The 21575-nt window shown below is 36.1% G+C and overlaps 1 protein-coding gene across 5 annotated transcripts in view; it reads left to right on the top strand.

Moving 5' to 3' along the window:
• Window positions 1-21350, top strand: part of CAMK2D (calcium/calmodulin dependent protein kinase II delta) — a 162514-nt gene extending 141164 nt beyond the window's left edge. For 3 of the 5 annotated variants that reach the window (XM_042811644.1, XM_042811642.1, XM_042811645.1), the window contains 5 exons: window positions 12624-12699; window positions 13858-13952; window positions 15313-15541; window positions 19121-19170; window positions 19675-21350. In XM_042811644.1, coding sequence (XP_042667578.1) covers window positions 12624-12699; window positions 13858-13952; window positions 15313-15541; window positions 19121-19127 — 407 coding nt within the window. In that variant the 3' untranslated portion in view covers window positions 19128-19170; window positions 19675-21350. Of the gene's footprint in view, window positions 1-12623; window positions 12700-13857; window positions 13953-15312; window positions 15546-19120; window positions 19171-19674 lie in introns of those variants that run through there. The other 2 variants (XM_042811647.1, XM_042811646.1) reach the window with 1 other exon arrangement.
• Window positions 21351-21575: the final 225 nt, after the last annotated feature.

Here is a 21575-nt window from a genome sequence, read left to right as displayed (position 1 = left end):
TGAGGGATTTCTACTTCCTCTGTTAATGAGACTGGAATCCTTTGCCTGCATCTTTTTGATAGAAGATTGATTTTTTTGATTTTTTTATTTTTTCATTAGTGCTGTAGAATATCCTCATTACTTTTGCCAACAATGCTTGCAAACTTATGCAAGGGTGAGCTGTTTAATTTATCTTGGTCAGGAAAGGTAGATTTCCCTTGGTATTGTTTTGCTGCTGTTAGTGAATTCATGGAAATGCTTGTACAATAGATGATTTCCAGTGGACAGAATTGCTGAGGACTAGAGCACTTACAGATTAGATAAATTCTGGCTAGTTTGTGCCTCTTGATAAATCTAAAAGGTACACAATTTCAAAACATTAACCTTTTAGAAGTATGTAATTTCAGATATTTTGCTAATTTATTTCATTTTACACCTCTTTTGTGCACGTTTGCATTTTCGTGTTTTTTTAACCAGGGAAAGAAATGAATGTAAACTACTTGGAGCATGCTTTTGTGAGAAAAACCTTTAAAATTCTAAGAATTATTATTTTTTAAGATCTTTCATAACCCCGTATATCCCAGTTCTGGACAGAAGGCTAAATCTGTACTGGCATCTGAACAGAGTCATTTATGGCTATGCCCTTTACCGCTGTTCTTTAAAACCCTCACTTCTTCCCAGAAGTGCATCATAAACATTCTGTGCTCAAAAGTTTTATGAGTTCTTGTTGCATGTAATTAAATTATTCCTTTTTTTTTTTTTTTCTTGGCCTTCTCTTTCTTTTCCTTTACATCTGCTTGACCCTCATACAGCTCTCACAAAGGAGGGTGACATGGAGAATTTATATTCCACCCACCACCTCTCTTCTTCCATTGCTTCTTCATCTCAGTGGTCACCATCCTTGCCATGCCCCAGCGGCCTCTCCTGCTGCCAGTGTCTGATGAGGATTCTGATCACACTCTACCTCTTCATCTTTGTTTGTTCATATGTTGTGTTTCTTTCCATGAATTCAGCGGGCAAGTCCATGAAAAATAAAAACTCACAGAGTCATTCACTTGAGTCTGAGTTCTCCCACTCCACTCCTTCCTCTTCACTGTGTAAGTTGAGAGTCATCTTTCCAGATGATCTCGTTTGTCTCTCCTTCTCTTTCGTCCCCCATCAACTGAGAGTAGCACAAAAAATTTGATTTTTTGTGATGTATCCAATCCAGGAATAATTGTTTCTTTGGTCTTACGGAAGTAAATTGTAATTTTTTTTAACCAATTCATTTTTTGGCCAGGTTTTATTATTCAAGGGAAAAAAAGTTATTATAGAGAATTCTTAAAAGATATTATTTCAGCAAATTATATATTGCAGAGATTATCTCTGCAGTAGTATTCACCTTAGAGATGTTCCTCTTCAACTCTGGCATGAATCCTGGATGGGGTCTCAAAATTAATTAATTACCTATTATGTTTATGAATGCCATCTAGTTACTTTCTCTAGCATCAACATTGTTAAACCAAACTTTAAACTCTGGAACAGTTGTTAAATTAACAGCATGAATCCAAGGCAATGGAAAAGTTTCAAGGTCTTCTTAAGAAGAGATCTGTGATGATTTGTGACCAGTCAGCTGTTAAGTAAATGTTTAGAGTTTGAACAGTGTAAATAGGAGAGGAGATGGTAAAATATTAGTTGATTACACACTGGTAAAATAGAAGAGGCTTGGGTAGATGAATTTCCTGTTTATAAATTCATTCAGAAATTCTTTAGCAGGGAAGTAACTTACGAGTTGAAATGGGGAATGATTTCGTAAGAATATGCACTCTGCTTGGCAGATTCTGGTCTTGTATACTATGAGGATAATAGGAATTGACATATGCACTAGTAAAGGTGAGGTCTAAATGGGTCCTTTAAAACATAAGCTGTGTGTAATTGACCTGAGCCTTATTTTGCACTTGAGTGGCATTTTAACTAAGTGCTACTAATGCAAGCAAGAGAGGAATCGTTTCTGGAGATGATGAGACTTGTGACTGTCTCGAGTCACGAGTATTGACAAGTGATGCTAAAATATTAGTTTTATTCATAGTGAGAAACAGGGTAGTTAGGTACTGGCAACCTGGAACCTTGTTGATACTGAAAACAGAGCACTGCTGTGCAGTGAAAGAGCTCCTCTTAATTCTTTAGAATTAGAATTTAGAATTAAGAATTAGGACAAGTGAGAATTATTGTTTTCTGAAGTTGTAAAAACATTTTTAAGTAAGATTTTCACTGTGTCATGACAGAAGAGGAAGTTAATGGTGTATCAGTGTGACAGACTGTGCTATAGACATTTTCTTGCACAGAGGGTAGAAGAAGCTGTTCCTGTACTGTAAGGTGAGGTGACTGTATTCAAAGTTGAACACAAATACTGATAGTGCAAACTGCACAGAGCCTTCAAGATGGGAGAAATTAATATGAAGGACAGATTTGCATAGTATTTAAACTATTAGTAACATTTGCCATAAGGCTTTGTTTCACCTGCAGCATATACATGCCCAGAAAATCCCATTGCATCCCCAAAATTTTCAGGTCTGAATTCTAGCTGCCTCACATTGTCTGCTTCATTGAGTAGTTAATAGTGTGAAAGACACTGTTAAAGTTCAAATGTAGATGTTCATACTCATTTTGCTACTAAATATAGGTAACAATTTAGGTGTGGTGTAGGAATGGCACAGTGTATAGTATGATATATTAAGAAAGTTGGAGATCTGGTATTCTGTTGATTCTGTGACTTCAGAAACAAGCATGCTTCTTTGTCACTTTGTTCCACAAAATAAACTTCTCCAAAAAAGCCCCTATAAAATAATGCAGATAAAATACAGTTTAAGGAATTCAATAAAACAATAATCAGCTGCTTAGCTATCAAGAAGGTAGAGTGTCAGGTGAAAATATTCTGGTAAATCTACTGGGTGATGCTGCTACATTTGGTAGTTAGCCTGCTAGCAGATTTGTTATATGACTTACGTTTAGAGCTTGCCAAAATACTAGTAGGAAAAACACCAGAATTTAATCTGGTATCTGAATATACTTTGAATATTAGCAGACTTGCTAATATTTTTTTTCATTGTGAGCCTTCAAAATAACTTTGTCCCTATAAGTATCTTATTTCAGTTAGTTAAGTAACTAATTTTAATGACTGAAGAAATTGTAAAGTCCCTGTAAATTCACACGTTGTCCTCAACTGAGCGATAAAAATGTCCAGTTTAATATGGTTTTAAAAGTAGCCATAAATCGTTCTCCATCATAAATCATGAAAAGTTGTGGCTGTCAGTCCTTGTTGACTGGAGAAAGGGAAATGTCACCCCCATTTTTAAGAAAGACAGAAAAGAGTGCCCAGGGAACTACAGGCCAGTAGAACTCTTGTTTTGTGACAGCACAGCGGTAAGAAAGTGTGAACTGAAATAGACTACAGTGTTAGTTCTGTGTGTTACAGAACTGAATTTACTCTGTATTTGTGGTAAAGTAGCAATTATAATATAAATGTAACTGTGTGAAAAATACTGATTTCTTAGCTGGTAAACTTGGTAGATTTCCATCTGCTATCACAGGCATCAGAAAGAGATTAGATAAATCAGGTGTGTTGAGGAAGGTCTGTCATCTAGGTGAAAGTAAATCCTGGAAAATAATGCATCTCGATAAGTACTTGAAGTATTTAGGAATATAATTTTAAAAGTAACATAGTTTTCCTATAAATAAAATAAGCAAATGCCACATTTCATAAAATAATTGAGGATTATTGTTATTAGCACAACACTCATTGCTTTTAAAATTTATTAAAATATTTAAAAAGAAGGAGATAGAGAACTGATGATCATTGACTTTCCATGTTAAAAAAAATAGTGGAAAGCAAAAGATTTCTCTGAGTATCAGCTGAGTGGAAGCACAATTTAAGTAAAAATGTTGACAGTGGCAAAGCTTACTGATGTCTCAGTTATGGAGTCTTTAAATATGATTATTTCTTGAGTCAGCAGCCAGATTCCATGATTAATTTAATGTGTTGTGAAACTAGTGCAATATCTTGTAACTACAGTGACCATAACAACAGCTTTGTTCTGAGACTGTAGATGGTTTGTCATTAAAAAAAAAAATCATTTGCCAACATATGCCACAGTGTAAACATTAGAGAGAATATTTAGAAATAATTCACATAAATAAAAGGAAAGCTATTTACTGCACCTGACAAGTTTAACATCACCAAATGATGAAGATTTAAATAGAAGATGCATTCATTTCATTTGTCACCATAATAAAATGGAATTGCTGGGATGATTTTTCAGAAATTTGCTTGCATACCTAATGAATTACTTTTTCATAGGCAGGCAATAGACTTGCAGGGTTTTCGAGAAGTAGAAGACAGTGAGTAACCTCAGAAACCCCTGCAAATCATCCACATGATAAGTTGTTGAATCAGAATGAATCATTTAAATCAGCAGGCACAAGGAAAGAGATGTTACTCACAAGATGTCATCTCAAATATCTTATTCAAAATCATTGTTTAAAATATTTTGAACTACAAGAGATGGACTAAAGGATGACCTCTGATCTTACTTGGGCTAATTTTCAATGAAGTTCTTGAAAGATAAAACTCCTGAATGCATGCCTTGTCTTAGGAGGATCTGGATGTATGTCACGTAGGTCTAAGATTCAATTTGTCATTATTTCATGCAGAACATTCACTTTTTTCCTTCATAGAAATAAGCTTCTTGGCTTTTGTTGTGTGCAATAAATTACAAGGGAAATTATCAGCAAATAGTTTTCAAATGTTAGTGTGGAAAGAATGATTTTTGAAAACATTTTGTGTCATTTGTGTTCTTCTCTACTTCTGGGATGACAGCTCATGATATGAAGCTGAGCAATATCTGGTGCATCCATGCAGACGAAGTTCAGCATACAGTACAGATTAAATTGGTAGTCTCTTCCTCTTTTTGCAGATTGTGGTTATTTTCAGAGCATAAAATAGTATTAGTAGCTGCATACTTTCCTCTGATTGCTCTTTGTTGGGACTGTTCTGGTAAGAAATTAAGGTAGGTCCCCTATACTGTGCTCTTCAATTTTATCAGGCCAATGTCCTTGATAAGGAGTGTGCTGTATTAAAATTATTACTGTAATTATTAATTATGAAAGATTATTGCAGCTGTGTAGTTGAGTGGGGTAGAAAAAAGTGAAACGTGTCAGAAATTGATAACACGTTTGAAGTTAACATACATGGCACAGCAGAGCTACGGAAATAATTTTAGTCAATGTTAGAATATGTTTTCTTTTGTTCTTTTCCTATTATTTGATCTTCTTTATAACTGTTCTTCCTAATATTTTGCATGAACTGCCTTTGTATTAGTCATATACCTACTTATGTGCCAAAACAGGGGTCGTATTTTTTTCAGCTGCCAATGCTTTATGACTTTAGCATCCCTCCAGGATTTTTTAAAAATGTGCAGTGAGTGTTATAATTACCTTGCCAAGGTGTTTATTGCTAGCTGTTTTCATTAGCACAAATCTATTACTAGTATGTAAGTACTGCACACAAATATTACAGTCTTGTATTTCAGGCAGCATTTACTTTGTAGGTAGAATAGCAGAAATCAGTGGTTTTTAATTAACAATGGGAATATGCAGGAGTTGTAGAACTTAGGCCAAAGAAGCTGTGCATTTTGGTTTTGTCTAATTATCTTATCACAGAATGAGAGAGCATAATTGATATCTGAGCTGCATTAACCTAATGCAGCTTTATTTATGGAATTACTACTGCATATTAAATAAAAAGTATAATAGCATAAAATTGCCACTGTACATCAAACAGCATAGTTTTCACAGAATTCAAAACAAGCAACGTTTATTAAATTTGGAGAACAGGAATTGTCTTGAGCTGCATAATGTATATATATATACATTATATATGTATTATATATATTATATATGTATATATATATTATAATGTATAGTATAGTTATACTTATGTATATTGTCATTTTTAATGTATTTTTAATTAAAACACAAAAAACAGCAACAAAAACATAAAACTAGTGGGATATTTGACCCTGTTTTTATGAAACTAATTAATCAATATCTAGTTCAGTGAAAGTGGTTACAATTCTTAGTGAGTTTTCAAGGTTTTCAGCAGAGATTTTCAAAGAAATATTAGTCTTCTTGCACTTAATTCTTGAAAATAACTATTCACAAATGTAGGTAGTGCCAAAAAATGACATGAATGAGGTCTGATTGTGAAGGGAGGGAGATTTTCCTCTGTTAAGACAGGTCTTAAGAAATTCTAGTTAAAAGACATGACCAAACTTCTCTTGAAGTTGAATGTCTCATTGCAACTCTGTACATTCTGTCTGAAAATTTGCTGGTGATTTATTTACATTGAGTTGCAAATATACAAAAAAATCGATTTTTTTTTTTTTTTTTTGAAATCTTGGAACCTATTCTCAAATTCCTGTATCAAAATGGAAAGCAAGAGTGCATGCTTTTCTCTGTTGGCAAGCCTGTGTTTAGCCAAAGCATCAAAATGCATGAAATTATTTGCTGTAGCTTGAGTTTGCCATAATTTAAGTTTCATTTCAAATGCTTTTATGGTTTGAATCATAGCACAGATAACTTGATTTTCAACTTGAAGACAGGTGTTTATATCATTCAAGTAAGCAGCCAAATCCACCAAAAATGCTACAACTGTGAACCACTTTTAATGTTCACATTCTTGCACAAATTTTCCTTTCCATTCCATAAAGGACTTGATTTCATTTTACAAACGATAAAGTATTTTTTACCTTGAAAGCCACCTTCCTTTAGAAAAGTATATGATGTCTCCTTAATCAGCATCCATCCTTTTAAGGAACTCCTGGAATTGGTGATGATTCAGCCCCTTGGATTCCATGAAATTCATGGCTTTTGTGACAGTTTGCGAGACATTGCCCGTTTTTAATGCTTTTGCAAATAATTTTTTTTTAATGTATGATTCAGTGATACTTCATCAGTCATGAGCTGCTGGCAGCAATCACATTGTCTTCTGTTAATTTTATTAAGTCTCGTTTTTTTTAACCAACCATCACCAGGGTGCCATCAGTAGCTAGACCAGATATATTGACAAAGTTTAAAGAAAATCGCTTTAATGTATTTTTTTTACTGCTTCAAGAAATTTAGTTGTGACTTTGAATGGCACCAACAATGCCATTTCTTCAGTGACATTATATACATTATCAGTACCTCTAATGAAAATGGCAAGTTGAGCCATATCTGTAGTATCAGTACTTCCATCTATCACCAAAGCAGAAAATTAGAAATTAGCAGTTTTACTCTCCAAGTTTCTTTCAGTAGATTTCCTACTTTTTCAGTTTGCCTGGCTATAGTCTGTGAGACAAATTGATTCCAGAAAAATTCTTCTTTTTTATGAGGATATATTGTATCTGTCATGCTTTCCATACATTGTTTTATAAATTCACCATCAGTAAAAGGTTTTGATTTTTTGGCATTAGTTAGATTAGATAGTTAGTTAGATTAGTTACCATGCAACTAGCTTTATAATAGAGTAATTTAATGATTTTTTAAATATTATGTTGAGGTCACAGACTTTTCTTCAATTCTGCTGTTCTGTCTTTATGAAGCATTCCTCAATTCATCAAATTTGGCAGAGGGTTTCTGCACATAATGTCTTTTGAAATTGTAATCTTTGAAAACTGACACGATTTCCTTGCAAATTAAAAGAAGTGCCATATTAGTTGTCTTGACAAAAAAGTACTCAGCTGTACCTTTTTTGCTGAACCCTGTTTCTTCATCCATGATTTTTCCTTTTTTGGGTTCTGTTTTCTTTCAAGATTCCATTAGACAAGTTCAAAATATTACTATTGGCAATCACTGCGTTTTACTCAACAAGCAGAAGTACACATATAATACACGTGGGGTTTGTTGTGACTGAGCCTGTGCTGCTTTAGCAAGAGGAGGAGTCAGCACCACACTGTGTCTTCCCCATGTCCCCATGTCAAGGGCAGAGCCGCTTGGCAGGGCAGAGCAGCTGCCATGATGACGCAGCAGCAGGGAATGGGCCACAGTATGAGCTGTACTGGGCTACAGATTGGACATGCCTGCCTTTATGTTTTCCAGCCTCCATCCATCTGTCTGCCTATAGTATTCCAAATCTCTCTGTCCTTCCAGTATCCTTTCTCTTCTTTCCTTCAATGTAAAGCCTCTGCTTTATAGACAATGTTGCTCCAAAAGTAATGCCTCCTATTCATTTCCACAGAAACTACAACAAATAGAAACAAGGTTGGAAAAGACCTCTAAGATCCAACCATCCCCCTGTCACTGATATTTCCTGTTAAATCATATCCCTCGGGCAGCCCATCCCAGCGCCTGACCACTCTCTTAGAGAAGTGTTTCCTAATGTCCAGCCTGAATCTCCCTTGGCACAACTTGAGTCCATTCCCTCTAGTCCTATTGCTAGTTACATGGAGAAGAGACCAACTCCCTCCTCACTACGACTTCCCTTCAGGCAGTTATAGAGAGTGATAAGGACACTCTGAGTCTTCTCCTCTCCAGGCTGAACATTCCCAGCTCCCCCAGCCACTCCTTGTAAGGCCTGTGCTCCAGACCCCTTACCCGCTTACTTGCCCTTCTCTGGATGTGCTCTCAGGCCTCAATGTCCTTCTTGTAGTGAGGGCCCCGGAACTGAATCAGAATTCAAGATGCAGCCTCATCAGGGCTGATACAAAAAGCACAGTAACACTATTTATAGAGCAAATTCTCAGCTACAAAATGCTGATTTTCAGCATAGTAACCACCTTTAGCAGTGCATTCTTGCCAGCAATTAACAAGTGCCTGCATGCTGCTCATAGAAATCTGCATGGTTATCCAGAACATGGCATGTCTTTCACATCATTGGCATCAGTGCTGAAATGCACCACATACTGCTTCACTGTGCTCAGATCCACTGCTGAATCTGTGTTGATGAAAGTCAGTGGGTGCAATTTTTTTCTCATGGAGGAATTCAGTGACACAGCTTTGCTTCAGATGCACTTCCATGTCAGACACCATTCTGTCCAACTACCCCCCTGTTGCCGTCTGTCGCACAGCAAAAAAATGTAATGGAATATTGGTGGGAAGGTTCAGCCTGTGCTGCTATATGACCAACATCCGCTTCTGATGTCGTGAGCCAACACCAAAAATAGGAGGCATTAATTTTGGAGTTGTCATTTTTATTTTCTTTGCTGCATATATAGATATGTAATTGCCTGTGTGTTACTGAAAGGAAGGAGTAGCTTAGTTGCTTTCACATACAGAATTTCATGCGGTAGTTGGAATTTTATAGAAAGCTTGATAGATGAGTTGGTATGCAAATGGCTTGGCAATGTAATTCTGTTCCTGACAGTTCCGATTGTGAATTGCAATGTTTTCCACCAGTACTGGAAGAACTGGTGCTAGTGCTGGAGTCAGACAATGGTTGATTTGAGTCAGTGATACTGCCTTTAATCTCATTTGCCAGTGCACGGATTTTGTTGGATGTTTTTCATTCATGTATCAGTCAGCAGAGTCAGTGCTACTAAATGTTAGTACTGCCCAGAGAAACTGAAACCATATTCTATATCAGTAAGTGGCTTCTATTGGAAAGCTTCATAGAAACACGTTCCACTGAAATTTAACTTTGAGAGAAAAAAAAATCAGAAAAAAAGCTGTTTGGCAATGTTCATTTTCTTGTTGTTTCCTTGATATTGATTGCCTTTCAGCTTTTTTTCAGTTTAATGTCAAATCTTTTAACATAGTACAAAATCAACGGTATTATTTAAAATAAAGCATTTTGTACAACTTTCTTAACTCTGGTCTTTTAGTTATATGCATCTGAGATATACTATCCAAAACTTGTGATTTCCTCCTTGCATGATGTCTGTGCATTCTGCCTTTCTGCCCTTTTTGCCAACTTTTCTGAACACAGCACCATTGTTTCTTACACAATTATCCTACCACTTGGCTTGTGCCATGCAGTGTCCGCAGTTTCTTCTCATGTTGTTTAACCATTTGACAATGGAACCATTGCAGATCTACAGTCAAAAGATCTCTTCATTAAAATTCTTATTTGTTTCCACAGTATTCATGAAAAATAACGTAATTTGTATGCTAAATATTCTTACCCAGCATGCTGTCTGGTAATCAAAACCTATTTGTTTTCCATTGCCTCCTTGCTTTCTGGTTTCTTTTTGGTGCTTTCTATCTGAAGACGTTAGGTGTGCATTTGAATTTAGAATGGTGGAGTATAAAAGAAACAGATTCTTCAAACACTTTGATTCCAGTTCTTGCAGTACGGCACTGGAGATTTACGTTCTACCTATGTTTCCCAATGTTTTCTTTTTGAACGATATTAACTCTGTCAGTACTATAGTCTTAACATTCTGAGTATATTGATGTGTATGAGTTGTCTAGTCCATGTGTAGGAGAGCACAAGAAAATTTCAGCTGTTGCTTCTACAGGAGAGCTACTAAAGCCAAATTGCCTGCTTTTTTATTTTAATTCAAGCTTGATCTTCCAAATAGGTATTCTGAGGTTTAGTAAGGAGTTGAACCTATGCTAAATCTTTGAAATCATCCCTTCCATCCTTACCCATTACATTCATAAGAATCTGTATTTGAGAGCATTGCCTCTCTGGTTGAACTTTATCAATATAAAGTTGAAGTTTTCAATTTACAAATGCGCAGTAAAAACATAAACCTCAGTTCCTCAAGAAAAAAAAAGTCGTCGTGAAATCAGTGAGGTTTGCCATCTGAAAGTCACAAGAATTTGCCATTGTGGTAACTGGTGTTACTGATAATTGTACCACTGGGCAGGAATTTTTTTCTTTTACTTCGCATTGTTTTCGTGCCATTCCTATCATCGTTAACAAATATTGGTCTGTGATCTACGTCTAGAGTAAGGGTCCTGAGAAAAAGACTCATATCATTAAAGTGAAAATCTCATAAGAGGATATGTGAGGTGAGATTTCTCCTTGTTCTTGCTGCTGTTTAACAGAATACCTGGGCTGCATACAGCACAGTCTAAGGCTTTTCTACTGCCTTACTGATGAAAAAGCACGTGAAAAAAAAAAAGCTGTGCATCTAGGAATGTTTGTTGCATTCAAGACACCTTCTTAATAGTACTTTGCTCTTAATGCTTTATGCTTTAAGAACAGCTGAGGTTTCTGGTTTACAGCAAGTTGGATTTAGTCAACAGTGTGCCTTGGCAGCAAAAAGTGTGCATCAAGCCCAGCATTGCCACTGGGTGAGGGAAGGGATTGTCCCACTCCGCTCTGTGCTGGTGTGGCCTCATCTCCAGTGCTGTGTGCAGTTTGGGTGCCACGGTGTAAGAAGGTCATAAAACTATTAGAGAACTTCCAAAGGAGAGCTTTGAAGATGTTGAAGGGTCTGGAGGAAGACGTATGAGGAGAAGCTGAGGTACCTCAGTTTGTTTGGCTCAGAGCAGAGCAGGCTGAGGGGAGGCCTCATGGCAGCTGCAGCTCCTCACAGGGAGCAGAAGGGCAGCACTGATCTCTGCTCTCTGGCGACAGTGACAGGGCCTCAGGGAATGGCATAGAGCTGTGTTGGGGGAGGTTTGGGTTGGATGTTATGAAAAGGTTCTTCACCAGAGGGTAGTGGGCATGGAACAGGTTGCACAGAGCAGTGGGCACAGCTCCAAGATGCTGGAGCTCAAGGACCATTTGGACAATGGTCTCAGATATAGGGTTTGGATTTTGGGTGGTGCTGTATGGAGCCAAGAGTTGGATATGGTGATCCTTGTTGAGTCCCTTCCAACTCCAGATATTCTATGGTTCTTGACTAGTGGATCAAAGAAAAAACATTTCACATACTTTTGCTTTAGAAATACAGACATTTGTTTTTGAGTATTGGTTCTAGAAAATGTTCTTCTTGTTGCTTTTACTGTTTTCTTATTTTTTCTTATTATTTTCTTATTACTATTTATCATTTATTGGTATTAGTTAGTAGTTGTATTGCAACAGTCCCAAGTGATCTGATTGTGTTTTATGAAAAATAGATGATAAGCATTTTACAAGCAAAGGATAATCATAGAAGTCAGAGTTGAGACACAGTGTGTTGTAATTAGAACTGTGTGGGTGTGTGTAAATTATATGTAATCCATGAGCTTTGCACCATGGAATCTTAATTGTACGTTTACAGACAGAATTCCTCTTTGGCCAAATCCGTACTTTAAGGATAGCAAACACCAAGTGTTAGAAAAAAAATTGAAAATTGTATTATACGCCTAGCAGCTGAAGGTCCCATTCGCATATGAATCATTAGAGCATCACTTGTGAAACAATCACCAGCTTCCTTTAGTTCAAAGGAAAGAGTTGGGATGTGGGAGATCTAGGTTCTATTCTGCTCTGTTTTTTACGCAGCAGATCCATCAGCACAGGAAAGAGGATTAGATCCATGATAGGAACAGGAATTGAATTTGATGTGTTTAATTTCTTTAAGAGTGCTGAGGTGAAAATAGTGCAAAGCAGTAATATAATGTCCATTGGTCATAGACAAGGAAGAGAAAAGGCATTTGTACCATCTGAGGAGTGACAGAATACCCTTGTTTAGATGTTGGTCTGACAGCCTTTCAGCTGTCACTGTTTTTATAGCTGTATTTGTATCTCTTTCCAGCTCGTAAGCAGGAGATTATCAAGGTTACTGAGCAGTTGATTGAAGCTATCAACAATGGGGACTTCGAAGCTTACACGTAAGTACTCATTTTGGAGAGAGCTGGGCAACTGGATGTGTTCCAAACATTTCAAAATGCACATCTAAATGTGCATGTAAGACTGTGTTTATTTGTATTTGTGTGTTGCTGAAGATCATTCTCAGGTACCCTGAAGAAACATAGTTTTTGATTGCTAGTTTGCCTTAGCTTTACAGTAGCCTGGATGCCAATTTCGGAGGAGATGCTATGTAAAACTGATGTGCCTCTTTGCTGAGACAGGACCATCATCCTGACAGAATACACAGTGGCCTATCTTCTTGTATGAAAGTAAAGTTGTGGTTTTGATTTAGAATCCAGAAAACAGAGTAGAAAGCTCTCTTAACTGGAAAAAAAAGAAGTACAATAGAGAGATTGTTAGTAGCTAGATTCCCATATGTACTTCAAAGCATGAAAGACTTTGATATTCTATGTGTAACTATGTGTAACACGAGTTCCACCAGCTTCTACTGAGCACTTTGCATTTCTGTGTAAGAATTTGCTGAGGGAAGGTGGGCAGATTTCTTTCAAAACAAAGACATATTTACATCTCTTCTCTTTCCACCTCTAAAAAGAGGTAGAGAAAAATACTTCTCAGCATTTATTTTGTTGTCCTGTGCTTATCTGTGTAAGTTCTGCCCTGTTACAGCATAAGCTTCATAGGTCAACTGTGACACTGCTCTTCCTGTTTAAAGATAGGTCAAAACTTTTATTTGGTGCGATTGCACTAAAACCTGTGTTATACAAATGTCAAGTGGAAACTTGTTCTTGACTTTTATGTAACTTGTATCAAATTAAAAACATTTAAAATCTCCGATAAACTATAGTGTAAGGTGTGAAAAATATTCCTTGGGTTACATAGAGGCAGTTTTCAGAGCCAGAAGTGAAAACTAGTCTATAGAATTGTCTTGTAGGGCCATCTTTGGCAGTCTTTGTTTTTGTTAAAGGATGTTTGATTCGAGATCTAGTATCCCTGGAATAAGCTGTCAAATGTACTGATTTAGGTAAAGCCAGTTAATGCTTCCCATTGGTTTCTGTTCTTTTCCACTGTGATGTCATATGTAAGTAGTATTTCCAGTGGGAATAAAGGAAACATTTTTTTGTCCAGCAGCGTGCTACATAACTGCATGTGATTACTAATGAATTTCCTCTTTTCCACAGAAAAATCTGTGATCCAGGCCTTACATCCTTTGAGCCTGAAGCTTTGGGTAATCTAGTAGAAGGGATGGACTTTCATCGGTTTTACTTTGAAAATGGTAAACATTCCTTTTTCATCCGTGTGTGCATTCATCTGTTCCTTATGAGCGTGTTTCTCCAGTCTAATCAGCATTTTTGTTTGGGAGTTAATTGGTCTGGGTAGAGGAAGGTGGCATTAATTTTTTTTTCATTTGGAGTTCCAGTTGAATTTTTTTTTTGTCTGTTTCTGCTACATTCATTCACATATCATGGAGTACCTTAGAAGGTGAAGAACAGTTTTAAGTATTTGTAAAGAGAATAATAAGATGTTAAAAAAAAAAAAAAAAAAAGTAAACAAGTAGTTCTCATAAAGTTTTTTCTTTTGCAGAAAAGGAGTACATTATGTTATGTGGCTAGTATGCTTAAAAGGAGCACCACTAAATGGTGTGACTATGCAGTGATTACAAGTAAAAGTCAGTGCTTCCAGTGAATTTATAATGACTGCTACTATGCGATATTTTGGGGAAGACATGTAGCTTTTTGTGTACTGGCTTTTGTAGTAGAATTGTGACGGCTCTAAGAAAGAAAAATCACCCAAAGAGTGGATAAACTATGATAAAGTTTTGGAATGTTGTGCAATGAAAGTGCATTACATTTAGAGTAGACTTGACACAAAAGGAAATAAAGTATTATAAATGAAGATAACGAGTTTATCCAGTAACTTCTGAGAAATGTTTCATCAGTAAATGGAATTATTATGTTACTAAATTATCTTCCTTCTCAAAAACAGAATTTTCCATATTTTTCCTTTAACATGTTTGATTTCATTACTTCAGCTTTTTAGTTTTCAACATATAAATCTTTGACGTTTCTTTTTTTTAAGAAAAAAAAGAACACCTTTGTTTTAACTGAAAATATCAAGTACAAATGCGAATAAAATTACCCTGCTTTTTGTTTTTTTGGTTCTTTTGGTTTGTTTGTTTGTTTAGTCAGCAGGATTTTAAAAGGAATCTCGCTGTTATTTCTGTTACCATTGTTAAGAAACTATTTTGAAGTCCTTCCAACAAATGTGCTGCTGGATGGAAGAGAGGGAAGTAACGTATAATAGCATACATCACTATATGTTGTTACTATTTAAGGTGCCCCAGAACTGGTCACAGTCAAATAATTGCATATGATCAATTGCAGAAACTTGTTTGGCCCTTTAAATAAAGTAATATGTACTATTAAACATCTGACTGGTTGTCTGACAGGAAGGGTGAAGGTGTACTGTATGCTGTGACTGTGCTCATTTCTACACTGTATCTGAGTTAAGGATGATTAACAGTAAACAGCGATTATTACCTCGATATTTTTGTTTTGTAAGATGGGGTGAGATAAGTCGCTCTGCCTTGCATAGAGAAAATTTAATTTGTCCTCTGTGTGTGTTTTGTTTCCTAGCTTTATCCAAAAGTAATAAGCCAATCCACACCATTATCCTCAATCCTCATGTCCACCTTGTGGGTGATGATGCTGCTTGCATTGCATACATACGGCTCACGCAGTACATGGATGGAAGTGGGATGCCAAAGACAATGCAGTCAGAGGAAACACGGGTCTGGCACCGTCGTGACGGGAAATGGCAGAATGTTCACTTTCACCGTTCAGGGTCACCAACAGTACCTATCAAGTAAGAAACAATTCATACCATGAGGTTCAACTATGTAGGTCAGACCAGGTAGTCTAATGGCTTTTTTTGGCCTTAAAAACTACAAAACAGTCTCCTGATAGCATAATTTTTTGTGGTTATTTATGCAGTGTGTACTATATTCAGTGTTGTGCCTGCAGTGTTTGTGTAAATATTTTTTTTTAAATAATGTTTTGTTCTTGTTGTTTTCGGCTGTGATACCCACTGATACAGCTCAGTCCATGAGTTGAGAGTTGTAGAGAAAAATGAGTTAATATAGATAAGGGTTGATACAAGTCACAAAAATGGGATTGGAAAACTTGAAATACGATTCCAGGAAAATGAGGAGAGGAAAAAAAAAAAGTGATAGGATACATGGAGCTGTTAGAGCTGACTGGAAAATGTGAAGGAAAAAAAACCCTGAAATTTGAGTAGTATTTTCTGTAATTTCCAGCCACCTCTATCCACTCAGGCCTACCAACATTCTTTACAACTCAATTTTGAGTCAGTTTATGTATTTCCTTTGTAATGTCATATGAATACCTATCATGTTCTTACCTTTTTTCCCATGCTCCTTTTGCTTAACTGCTGAGTGGTCACTGTCTAATAATTACTCCACTTCTATGAGTAAACCTCTCGTCTCTTTTGTCATCATTTTTCTGCGTCAGTTCTTTGTTGTTTTTTGTGTTTTTTTTTCCAAATGCCCTCTAACTCTAATGCCCTCAGTCATGCTGTGACTCAGTGTGCACAAACCTGAATTCCTTGAGCCAGGTATTCAGAACATTCACAGTTCTTTAAAAAAGTTAGAGTCATGGCTCCTTCAAGTGGTTCTTCTCAAGTCCTTTGCTTTTCTTCTGCTTTTAGCCTTTACTAACTCTGCTGTGTCTCTTGGAGCCCAGGTTGGCCAGTTTCATTAAGAAGACACTTAAATTAGACCATTTCTCAATTAGGCAACACTGGCATAGGCTTTAACTTGCTCGGGTGCAAGCCTTCTGTGTAAGATATAATTACTTTTGCATGAAGTGCCTTAATGTGGATAATTGCTGAATTTGGCAGTGTGAATGATGAAAACTTAGATTTCATCTTTCGAACTTCATCAGGTCCCATAATTTACTTGCAGAATCATTCCTGTACAAAATAATACTCAGTTATTAGGGAACATAGAATCATAGAATATCCTGACTCAAAAGGAACCAACAAGGATAAAGTCCAACTCCTGGCTCCACACGGAACTACCTAAATGCAATAGAACAAAGTATTAAATTTCAGTGAGGAAGATAGATACAGAGATGTATATATTTAGGAAATATATATATGTGTTTAGAAGAGGAGTGATTTTGTTACCTATTGATAACTGTAGTGTTTTGTTTTTTAAAGGGAAACCAATGAGAGAACCATGTTGTTCTATTTTTCACATCACAGCTGCATTGCCAGTGTTAAAACAGATAATATAGAAAGAATAATTGCATTTTCTTGAAATGCAGTTATTTTTTGATGTTTTCTTAAGGGTGTTTTTTTCAGGGGATCTGACCTGGATATGTGTAGAGCCAGAAAACAGAAGTGAGACAAGATCAACTGTCCCAGAGCATCCTGGACAGGGTCTGTAGCAGACTCCTGTATAGAATTGGAGTAGGGAATTATTTCATCTTTTTTTGTTGTTATTCTGTTTTTTGAGATGGTTGGGGCATAGGGAAAAAAGCATCTTTTTCTTTTTTTAAAAAAAAGAAAAGCTTTCCTGACCTAATTTATGGCACTTATTCTTAGACACTAAAAATCAGAAGACAACAAAATAACCATCCTGTTACTATTTTTATGGAAGATTATGGAATTTATCCAGCAATACATGTGAAAACAGTTCCAGTAATGATTTACAGAGATGTACTACATAGATTCTACAGCTTCTTCTGTTTGAGATATAATGCTGTAACAGGAGCCTCAGTACTAGTTCACATAACACACAGCACGTGCGATCACAGAAGATGGGCTGCTGCGTCCTGTGACATGTACTGTTCCTGCAAACACTCACCAGTGCTAATTTCTCTGGAATATAATGAGCATGCACAGTGCATCTGGCTGCCTCAGGGTCTGCAGAATGCAGATCTCAAGGGAATACAGTTGCATATACAGGCCTGAGATGCTCCCCACAGAAGCTGTGACAGTATTTCAGACTGTCAGTTCTTTATGTCTGCTCATACTGTCTAAGAAGAGTAAGGATTATGGGACTAAGAGGAGTTGCAGAAGTGCAGAAGAAGCTGAGACCTTTTTTTTTTTTTTTTTGTGAGTCTTCCCATTTCTATGCCAAATTGTCTAAGACAGCCATTTATTTCCATTTATTTATCCTCAACTGTCATTTCCAGCCAGCAGCTATAAGGAAACTTGCTGAGCGTGTGCAGCTTTGTGTTTCCTATTACTTTATATACTATTTCTGAATTACCCACTCTTCAAGGTCATTTGGACTTTTCACACAATACTCCTGTTTTCTTCTCTATTTATAATGCCTTCCACCTTTGTGTAAATGTGTTTGTGCTCAGGTCATTGACTGAGACTCCTCTAGTCAGATATTTCCCCTTCCAGCTCGAGTACTGTCATTTTTCTTTGTTATTTTCATTTGTATTTTTCTGCTAAACTACATCTTTTCAAATTTGTGTAACATATTCCCACATAGCACTGTGTCAGAACTCACTTTCCGTAAACCATCCTGGCTGTCTTTACGATCATCTTTGACTTTATATTTACTTTTCCAGTCAGACCAGCAATTCCATTTTTTGTAAATTTTCGAAGAAATTCAAATTGAATTCATTCCAGATTATCCATGTTTTCTTCTCTTGTATTTGAAATTTACAGTCTATAACAGTTTATTTATTACCAACAATTATATAAATACATAAATACCAGTAATTAATAATGGCATTTATGTAATAATAATAATAGAAAAAAATCATACTCATACTGTCTGATGAAGAGTTTCAAATCTAATAAATTTGCAAAAGCAGTTAATTATAGCTGTGATCTGCTTTTGCAAACATAGTATCCTATGTTATTTCAAATCAGTTTGAGCAGATTAGCTTATTTATTTTGAGGACTGCAGTAACAAGTGCACAAATCCAAGGACAGAATTGAGCTCTCTGGTAGCAATAGGTATATGGAGATATTTCCTGAGGGCAAATATGATTTAGAGGAGAATATGAACACAAAAATATGTTTAGTTTATGTATGAATTTTATTTGTAGTTTTTGCTGTGAGACAGACCAGACAAATTTTAGTTTCTGTCTTGCACATTGTTTCTCTGTATTTGAGTGATGTGTCTGGTTCTAGGAACTCGTTCTCTGTATTCAGTTATCTTAAGAGTATGTGCTACTGTATTTCTACAGAACTGTATCTATGTGTGCGCAATGAGTGGGCATACATTGTTTAGGCATTTAAAAACTACTGGACCTGCAAGTGGTTCCCAAACCTTAATACCTGTGATTCCCGGGTCTATATTCACTCACTTTATCACATCTTACACTTCCTTATACGTTCCTAAGTTACATACGAAACAGCAAGAAACTTGAGTAAAGACTTTGTTCTGTGTTTGTACAGTGCCTAGCACAGCGGGATCCCATTCATGACTTCGGCCCCTAAATGCTACGGTAATGCAAAAGATACTGTGAGCTCAGTTAACTACTTTCTTACATTTTCCCTTTCTTTCCTTATTTCTTTGCATATTCCTCTAGCATGTCTTGCATGTAAATGGCATCTGACTCTTCCTTGTTACTCAGTTCAGTTTTTGTGTGAGAATCTCACTCTTGCACAGTGACTGTAATGCTAAGGAAGTACGTTTAACTGGAAGAGTGACTTGTATTTGAATTTTGCCCTCCCTCCTTTGAGGAGGTGATTAATTTTTGTTTTAGCACTCTGTCTGGCATGTTGTAAAGATTGAAAATGTGTGTAAAGTGGTTTGAAAAATAAAACAGTGCTTTGCTTGAGCATTTGGGGCTTTTACTTCCTTTGTCTAGTTTTCCTCACAGGACTGTGTTAAATGATCTGTTGAAGGCTTTATTTAAGAAGTACTGGCTAGCACTTGAGCATGTATTGTTATCTGGTGATGATGCTACTTCAGTAATGGCAATCTTTTTTTTTCTCCTTCCTCCTAGCTAAAATTATCAGCGGTGCCGCTCTTGTATTATCTGTACCCAACGCACCTGGTTTAGTACCATCTTGGCCATCCCGTTCTCTTCATGAATGTTTCTGAGTGCATGAAGTTGTGAAGGTTCTTCATGTAACACATTTGTGATGCACCATTTTGCTGTGTATTCCATCTGTACACTGTTAACATTTCAATGAAGGTGGTGTTCCAAGCAAATAGAAAATAGCAAGGCAGAAAAGAAAAAAAAAATACACTTCATGTACAGCAGTATATACAGGATACATTTGTCATCTTTTCTCCATTTATGCCAAGTTTTGACAGCCAACTTCAAAAACTATCCTATTTATAAAAAAGAAAAGAAACAAAAAATACACTTTACCCTCTTTTCTTAAGAACTGTTTTTTGACTCCTTTTCCCTTGAGTCCTCCTTGGTTTTGCTTTCATTCTGATAGGAGTGGTTAGGATTTCTGCTGGCAGCTCTGTTATTATAAAACAGATTTTTATTATATCTTGTAGATGGACAAAATCACTGATAATTGAGGAAGTGATAATATCTTGGCTTTGTACCAGCTGAAGGCTTCTTAGTTTATTAGTCTATGTCAACTGGAAAAATCTTATGATTTGCTGGCTTGATTACTTCAGGATTAACTGTCAATATTCTGGCTAGTCAGCATTCTTCTTTTTTTTCATTGAAGTTTTTACCTTTGCTTTCATACTATGCTAAATGAAAATTTATATTGGATAATTAATCAGAATTAAAAATCATAAGGAACTAAGTGACAATTGAGAGGCAGGTTTCGTTTAAAAAGAGATTCTAAAGAGATCTAAAAAATAGATTTTTATCACTTTTAGAGTGCACTGTAAAGTTAGTAAGGAGTCTTTAAAGCATTTTACATTTTTGTTTAAGCTGTAGACCACATCAGTGGTTAGTATACTCTAGAAGTATTAGGCCTTAAAAGCTTAGTATGAACAGTTTGTTTACTTTCCAATGTTGCTGTTGCTTCTCTGGAAATGTATTATATCTACACCAGTTTTCTAGTAAGGCTGTAGTACCTTTCCACAGATTTGGTTTTTTTCCCACTTCGCCCTCATTCTGTTCTTGGTTTATGAAAATCATCAGGCAGCATACAATATCAAGGACAGCAATCTCTGCAGTTTTACTAGTTTGTTTTGGCTCTTTATCCCTAGTTGCAAATGTCTGTACATTGTGCAGGGAATGCTCTCAATGTCGGTTCGGAACACAAACTTTGTGACAGGGACCGTTTTTGCTTCCCTTACAGAGCTGTGAGAGTGCATCCTTGCAAGGATTTAGGCTTATTCCTTTCCATTTACATAGAAGAACGCAGGGATCAGTTATTTCTTTTTCATTTGTTAATTATTTTATTACCAACAGGGCTAACTGTTTTCTGCAGCGCTGTATAGTGCATGATATCTCAGTGCTCTTTTTAGCAGTGAAAACTTCACAACTCAGCAGCCTGAAGTTTATAAAATGGGAAAGCTTCCTAATTTGTATAATTCCACCTTTCTGTGTTGTTACTAATCAAAAGCAGTTCTTAAACATTTTGATGTTGTTGCTAGTGGATGTATGGTAGATGGATTTAAGCTTCTCTGATAATTATTACATGATTTTAAACGTATATATTTAAAATAAGCATCTACAATAAATGTGTTGAGCCATATTAACCTGCCAATGGGATCTGTGAAAAAGAGTAATGGCCTCATTTTTTTCTCATTAATTTCTTTACCTTTTTTCCTTTTTTTCTTTTTTTTTTTTTTTTTTTTTATTTTTTTTTTTTTTTTGTGAAGCGGCTATAAGTGGCATAACTGTATTTAAAATTAACAAATTAGTTATAGGTTGTTTTGGTTTTTTTTAACATACTTCTAACATAGCATGTGGTGTTGACGTAT

This window comes from Centrocercus urophasianus, unplaced genomic scaffold (genome assembly GCF_019232065.1).
Source record: "Centrocercus urophasianus isolate 14NV4802_14NV808 unplaced genomic scaffold, USGS_Curo_1.0 seq_13, whole genome shotgun sequence".
NCBI lineage: Eukaryota > Metazoa > Chordata > Aves > Galliformes > Phasianidae > Centrocercus > Centrocercus urophasianus.
This window is presented reverse-complemented; position numbering and strand designations above follow the sequence as displayed.